Source organism: Dermacentor silvarum, chromosome 6, assembly GCF_013339745.2.
Source record: "Dermacentor silvarum isolate Dsil-2018 chromosome 6, BIME_Dsil_1.4, whole genome shotgun sequence".
Classification (NCBI taxonomy): domain Eukaryota; kingdom Metazoa; phylum Arthropoda; class Arachnida; order Ixodida; family Ixodidae; genus Dermacentor; species Dermacentor silvarum.
In genome coordinates, this window is record NC_051159.1 from 82658952 (window position 1) to 82666354 (window position 7403).

General features: G+C 50.1%; 1 protein-coding gene across 1 annotated transcript; it reads right to left on the reverse strand.

The window, feature by feature from the left end:
* Window positions 1–274: 274 nt before the first annotated feature.
* LOC125946267 (uncharacterized) lies at window positions 275–725 on the reverse strand. The gene has a single exon (XM_049668952.1). The coding sequence runs from the start codon at window positions 688–690 to the stop codon at window positions 283–285; it is 408 nt and encodes a 135-aa protein (XP_049524909.1). The 5' UTR covers window positions 691–725; the 3' UTR covers window positions 275–282.
* Between the last annotated feature and the right edge of the window lie 6678 nt (window positions 726–7403).

A 7403-nucleotide genomic window follows, 5' to 3' on the forward strand; every position in this document is an offset into this window, starting at 1 on the left:
GCTGTTGGCGCTGGCACTTTTTTTCGGGCTAGTTGGTGTGCAATCGCTCACATGAGTAGAACATGTCCAGACGTTTACAAGATTGCGTCGCAAAAAGAAAATTTCAACGCCGCCTATTGAAGTCGCATAGTCCACACATTGCCACAGTGTCGAAGATAGTCTCTTTCTTCCACATGCCTATCGCATTGTTTCCAGGTGGCGTTGATGTCGTCGTTTTTTTGTGCTTTTCAAACTATTTCTTCGATGGTCAAGAGAACGTCTCAGACCTCGTGTGGTTGATCGTCAGACTTGCGTGATCCACAGCGTGTCGCCGTGAAAATTTTCTTCCGTGTCTTGCTCATGCTTTTGATACAAGATCCAACAGACGCCATCGTTGTTCTCCTCCTCTTCCGGTTCTCCAGGTTCCTTGTTTTCTTGGTCCTGGCCATCACCAGATGATTGCCGAGGGCTCTTGTTCGCCGCTGAGCGGCCCAGTGTAGGGTTTTCGAAGATGGTTGACCGACGACGGAGACGCTGCTTGTGGCGACCTGACCGCGAGACGGACAATTGGTTGCCGGTCCTTTCAAACCCCGGGGATGTTTCTCCGTCAGCTTGATCCAAATTGTCGTGCTCTCCGTTGGGTGGTTGATCGTGGTCGACCTTGGTGTAGGTTTCGGTGGGAGCCTCCGTGGTCCTTTCGCTCATAATCATGGTCTTGGAATGTCTCGCGTTCCTGCAGCTCCAAAGTTTCCAGAAGTTCATTGTTAGTAGCTTATATTTTCTCGTTTCTTGATCGCAGAGTTTCTTGATCGCAGAGCGTTTCTTGATCGCAGAGAGAGAGATACTGACGAATTACGTTATGTTCCCACTCTCGGCTACTGTGCCTTTTGTCATAACGTACTAGTATCCTTAATTTTCAAATAAACCCGCTGTGACGACATTGCTTTTAACATTGGCTAGTGGCGAGAAGGCAGTGATAGCTTGGTATTGTTGAGTTAAAATGCAACTTCGGACTTGCTCCTTCCTGATCGGCGGAAGTATGGGGCTCGTTACGGCCAGCGCAGTGATCAAGACCAACAATAGGGCCTCGTCGGGGACTCACATCTCGTCTTGGCAACAGGAAGGAGAAGACGCGTCGTTGGATTATCACAGCAAACGATGAACTTTTGCACAGGCTAAGAACCCGAAACTGTCAACTGATTGAAGAACTCACAAAAACCGGCAAGCGACGTGTCTTGCACGCTGTCAGTTGAAGAGATTAACGTGGCAAAACCGCTGTACAGCTGCTTTTGATGGAGAGTTTAACACTTTTTCCGTCACCATTGCCACCGCCGACCTTGCAACACTGCTGAGTCCGAACGTGCACGCTGTCACACTGAGAGTTCACAAATGGAGACTGTTGCGACACAGACCGTGGTTGGACTACTCTGGCGTGACTACTGTGCGCCCCCCGCCGTCCGGGTCCAACGGGCGTGCATTCACGACAGCGGAGGGGAGGCGGCCGGCAGGCGTGGACCCGTATGGCCAGCCACCGGACATGCGCTCAGCTGTCGGGCTGCGTCCGGTGGTCGGGTTTTTGAGAGTCAGTCACCCTTTCAGGATGACTCTTCCTCTCTGGACAGTGTGGGCCACATTGTGTCGGCGCCTTTATTGTCGTTTTGCGGAAGATATATTTCTTTGTTTCTTCACTTTTATTCTTCGCACAGGTCACCTTGTTTAGAATATGCACGTATTGTATGGCAGCTCTGGACAGTTCGGCAGGTTGAAGTAACGCGAGGAATTCCGGTACTCGCTTCGGCCCATTCGACTGGGCCAAGCTCCTTTATTTGTGCTGCTGATGAGGTAATGATTCAACGGGTGGCGCTTCCGGTTCCGCCCTATATAGTTTAGCGGAAGCGCTTTGCGTAATTATTGAGAGGGATATATATATATATATATATATATATATTGATTCTGGCGTCTTTTTCAGGTGAACAAGTTATTTGCGAAAAAGAGGAAAATTAGAGCTGATCGCTCAGGCATAAGGGCTAACGGCTTCCAATACGATTACCGTTGCGAGGAAATAGCCCTGTAGTAGGTGCACACAAACAAAAGGGCGACAGTAGCGCTTGTGTTCGTCTCCGCTTCTATTGGGTGTGCCTTTTTAAATGCTAATTCCCCTCAACAGTGATCACTGCGGTGGTTGTAGAGTGAAGCAAAGTGTGGGAACGGGCTAGTGGGGGATCCAAGTTGTTTATCAGCGCAGAAGCAGATGAATGACGGGTAGAAAAATGAAGACAAGCGCTGACTTTCAACTGAAATTTATTTTCAGGGAACACGAAACATATACACAATGTCACACGTGGAGTTGCGTACTCCACCGGTAAAAGGAAAAAAAAAAGCGTAAGAATTCATAATAAACACCTCTAGAGACGTGATGACGTCAGTTGTCACTGCGCATGACTCACAGCGCATCCCAAGTATGGCAGTTTTTTTTTTTTTTTTTTTACGAACAGGGAAACTGACGGTTTGCTAACGCAATTAGCTTTCTGCGATGGCGGCCGCTTCAATAACTATTATTTTATTATTAGAATGCCTGGCAACAACCATGGTTTTTTCAAGTTGCGGGGTACAACCACACTCCCTACAATGGATGGCCAGAAAGCCTTCGTTCCCCTTCTGCACATTGAAATGGTGATCCTGCAACCGTACATTTAAGCACCTACTGGTGTGCCCCACATATCTGAGGCCACAGGTGAGCGGAACATCACAAACTACGCCTTACGGTGGTATAATGTCGGAGTCCGAATTATTCACTCCCGCAGCCTTCTTGAATGAACCGACAGTGCTTCTTCACTAGTTGTAAGACCATGCCAATAGTTGCAAACTAAGGCCGGTATAATGTAATGACTCTTTTCAATCGTTTATGCTTCTTACTTATCATCAACCGCTCATGACCGGCAGATGGTGCTGACAACGTAGGCAGAGTGCAGCTTGTACCACTTACGAAGTGCGAAAAGGAAAATAATTCACACGAAAATTTTACATTATCCCGAGCTCTCGCAACACTGCTGGTTGTATTTGCTGCTAAACTTTACGTTTTTTTTTTACACCATGCATTGTAAGGCCGAGAGGACTTCAAGTGTACATCTCGGCCAGCGCATCTCTACCCGGAAAGGTGACTGTGAGTAACACCATCAAGTGTTACAGTTAGGATGGCTCCTAACTGTGATTAACACCGCTGATGAAGCGTATGCTTCGCTCTGTGTGCATAGTTCCGTGCAGTCGCTGCGAACTCCAGTTGCCCTTTGTATGAAAATGGCGAATTCTCTGCAGGGACCTTTCCGATGAACTGACGAATAAAGCTGCTTCCGGAGGGAATGGGCTAAACGCACTATTTTTCTTACGGTACGCCAGGCGGCACGTCGGCCATTTCTGGTCGATCCGATCCATAAATGTATTATTTGCTGATGAATTTGATACACCATTATGGTTTCTGCTTAGCCTTCACTAGCACTTTATATCGAAAAAAAATTAAAAAATTTTTGCACGTTGTAACTACGTTGGCAGCTGTAACCTAATAGGATGGATAGGTGGGCTAGTCGGTATTGCATTTTTATTAGAAAAAAATATACAGCGCAAAGAGACGCTGGACGCAGAGAAGGAACACATAGGCTCGGAGAATAACACACGCCTCAAAGAACACAGAAATTCATTAAATTGCGTGCCGTCCTCTCATATTGGCTCGCATTGTCAATCATGCCGGTGTAAACACCTTGTCGAAAACACGGTCATTTTGTCCCGTCGCCATAACCACGAGAAATCTCAGAAGCCTATCATATCACCAAGAACGCCGTACTGTGCGTAAGCGAACCATTGTTATTATTGCGTGATAAAGAATTCAATTTCATTAGTCAATGTTGAACACGTGCCTCGAATGTATGTTTGATTTACCACTGCTTGACATGCGCGGTGCGTCCATTTTCTATATTTGTTTGTTTCCATGAAAAGAAAAAGCATTTGTTGTGAGTGTTCCATTTCTTCGTCCAGTGTCGTTTTACGCTCCAAGGGTTCTAATGCTGTAACCTAGCGTGCGCGTCAATTAAATGCCGCGGGCCGGATAACAATCTGACACCATGCGTGATTAGGCCCCGCCAGCCGGACACTTGACAAATTAAAAAAAAATTGCTTCTGTACTTAGTGTAAAGGGGTGTACTGAACAGTTCAGATGGTAGCGTCTGTTCGTAATCGAAAAGGCAGGTGACGCAGAGCAGGAACAGCTGGTTGCACGAACGGCTCCCACTCGTGCTAAGCACTGGCAATCCGGCTGGCCTACTGGTTGCACCGCAGGCATTGAACAGTCGATCTGGCTGGCCTTGTCCGTGTGCTCTTCTTCTTCATTACAATTACCCCCGGTGCAAAAGCGGAGCCATCCTGGCGACTTACGACGTGGAGACGAGCGGTTCATAGAATGGTTTCAGACTGTGAACGTGGACAATATCCCGTCCACGGCGGCGCTTGTCGGATGTCGGTGTAAGCGGCTCTATGACATAGTTGACCGGAGAGATGCGTTCGACGATGCGGTATGGTCCATCATACTTCGAGAAAAGTTTTGTCGAAAGTCCAGGCGTAGTATAAGGCACGGACAACAAGACAAGTGTGCCGGGAGCGAAGTTCGGATTCGTAGCGTCGCCATCGCGGTTGTCTTTTTGTCGTTGTTGGTCGTCGGAGGTGAAATGACGGGCTAATTGACGGCATTCCTCGGCGTATCGGGCGACGGCTGATACGGGAGCACACTCTGACGCGTCTGGTGTATAAGGCAAAACCGTATCGATGGTATGGGAAGGATCGCGACCGTAGAGGAGGAAGTACGGGGAAAATCCCGTAGTACTTTGGGTAGCCGTATGGTATGCGTACGTGACAAATGGGAGGATGATGTCCCAGTTTGTATGCTCCGATGAAACGTACATGGCGAGCATATCACCAAGGGTTCGATTGAAGCGCTCCGTAAGCCCGTTAGTTTGAGGATGGTACACTGTAGTGGTCCGGTGAACTATGTGGCATTGAGCAAGCAGAGCTTCAACCACCTGCGACAAAAACACGCGGCCTCTATCGCTCAGCAGTTCCCGAGGCGGGCCATGACGAAGAATGAATCGATGGAGCAGAAAGGATGCAACGTCACTGGCGGTTGCTGCAGGTAGAGCGGCGGTTTCGGCATAGCGTGTAAGGTGATCAACCGCTACAATAATCCATCGTTTGCCAGCAGGTGTTAGTGGTAGCGGCCCGTACAGGTCAATTCCCACACGGTCGAAGGCACGAGCAGGGCACGGAAGCGGCTGTAATAAACCGTGGGCCGGATGAGGCGGAGATTTGGGGCGTTGGCATTGCGGGTACGAGCGGACAAACTTTTGGACAAAAGTAAACATTCCTCGCCAGTAGTAACGTTGCCGCAAGCGCTCATACGTCTTCAAAACGCCGGCGTGTGCACATTGTGGGTCATTATGGAAAGACGCGCACATATCGGAACGCAAAGACCTGGGGATAACTAGGAGCCACTTGCGACTATCGGGCTGGTAGTTGCGTCGATACAAGAGGTTATCCCGGACAGCAGAATGTGCAGCCTGCCGACGCAGGGAGCGGGAGATGGGAGATGCTGGCGAGCCAGAAAGGAGATCCAAAAGAGAGGCCACCCAAGGATCCTTGCGCTGTTCTGATGCGAAGGTGTCGATGTCGACCGACGACACCGTCTCAAAGGTGGAGTGGGAGGCAGTGTCGGCTGGCAGCGGAGAGCGGGACAGAGCGTCAGTGTCAGTGTGCTTGCGGCCTGAGCGGTAGATGACGTGTATGTCGTATTCTTGAATGCGAAGAGCCCAGCGGGCAAGGCGTCCAGACGGGTCTTTTAAAGAAGATAACCAACAAAGGGCGTGATGGTTAAGGACCACATTGAAAGGTCTGCCGTATAAATAAGGGCGAAACTTCCCGAGTGCCCAAACGATGGCCAGGCATTCTTTTGTAGCTACACTGGCCTAGCCAAGCCCGTTTCGCGCGGCACATCAACAGCCGTGCTGCGCATGCGCAAGGATCAGTGATGTCACACGGCTTGCGCACCGGAGCCACCGGAGCCGGCACCTCTCGCGCACTCCGCCACCGCCGCGCGCGACTCACCGCCGCCGGTCTGCGCATTCCAGAGGAGTGACGTCGTAGCCGTGGTAGACGCACTGGCGCCGGCGCGCGCTCGCTGTGCAGTCGCCGTCTGACACTGCGCTGGAGCCGCTGCGCTTCTGACTGGCGTTTGCCAGTGTGGTATAGCCATGGAGAAGGAGAGCGCAAATGCTGCTCAACAGCGCAGGAGAACGGAGAAGCTTGACTCATCGGATCCCGAAATAGTTGCCTGGCAATTAGCGGTTGAGCGTAGGAGGAATGAACAGAAGAAGGCTAAACGTGCTGCGGAGACACTGGAGCAAAGGGACGAACGTCTAGCAAAGCAACGTGACGTTGAGCAAAAATAAGTATGCATGTGCCACATAATACGTATACCGCGTGTGTGTCATTGGAGCAGCAGTAAGCATGACAACCAAGCTAATCCTTGACAACCTAGACAACCAGAAAAGCTAAGAATAATCAGCTGAACCTTTGCTAACGCTACGTATATCCTGGCATAGCCGAGCTAAGCCACTGCAACTTTTTTCTGTGACGCTGTAATTGCTTTCCGCTTTTGTCAGCGCACGACTGGCGTAAGCAACGACGTACTCGGAGTAACCAGGCTTGCGCTGTGCAAGGACAGCACCAAGGCCAATACCACTGGCATCGGTATGCACTTCAGTTGCGGTGGTGGGGTCGTAGTGTCGCAGTATAGGCGGAGACGTCAGGAGACGGCGTAAGGTCACGAACGCGGTGTCGCATGCAGGAGACCAGGAGGATAGGTCGTTGGCGCCACTTAAGAGTTGTGTCAGAGGTGATATAATCGAGGCAAAATTGCGAACAAAGCGTCGGAAGTAAGAACAGAGGCCGATGAAGGCGCGGAGTTCTTTGAGTGTCTTAGGTTTAGGAAACTCTGCCACAGCGCGAAGTTTTGAAGGGTCGGGGCAAATGCCGTCTTGGGATACGACGTGACCTAGAATCATGAGCTTCCGCGCGGCGAACTGGCAATTTTTCAAGTTCAGTTGCAGGCCTGCGTTGGTCAAGGACGTCAACACTTGCCTAAGGCGGAGAAGATGCGTGCTGAAATCAGGGGCGAACACAACGATATCGTCGAGGTGGCATAAACACGTGCTCCATTTTAGGCCACGCAATATATTGTCCATCATTCGCTCAAACGTAGCAGACGCATTGCATAGGCCAAATGGCATCACATTAAATTCGTATAAACCATCTGGAGTAATGAATGCGGTTTTAGGGCGATCAACTGCTGACATCGGGACCTGCCATTAGCCCGAGCGTAAATC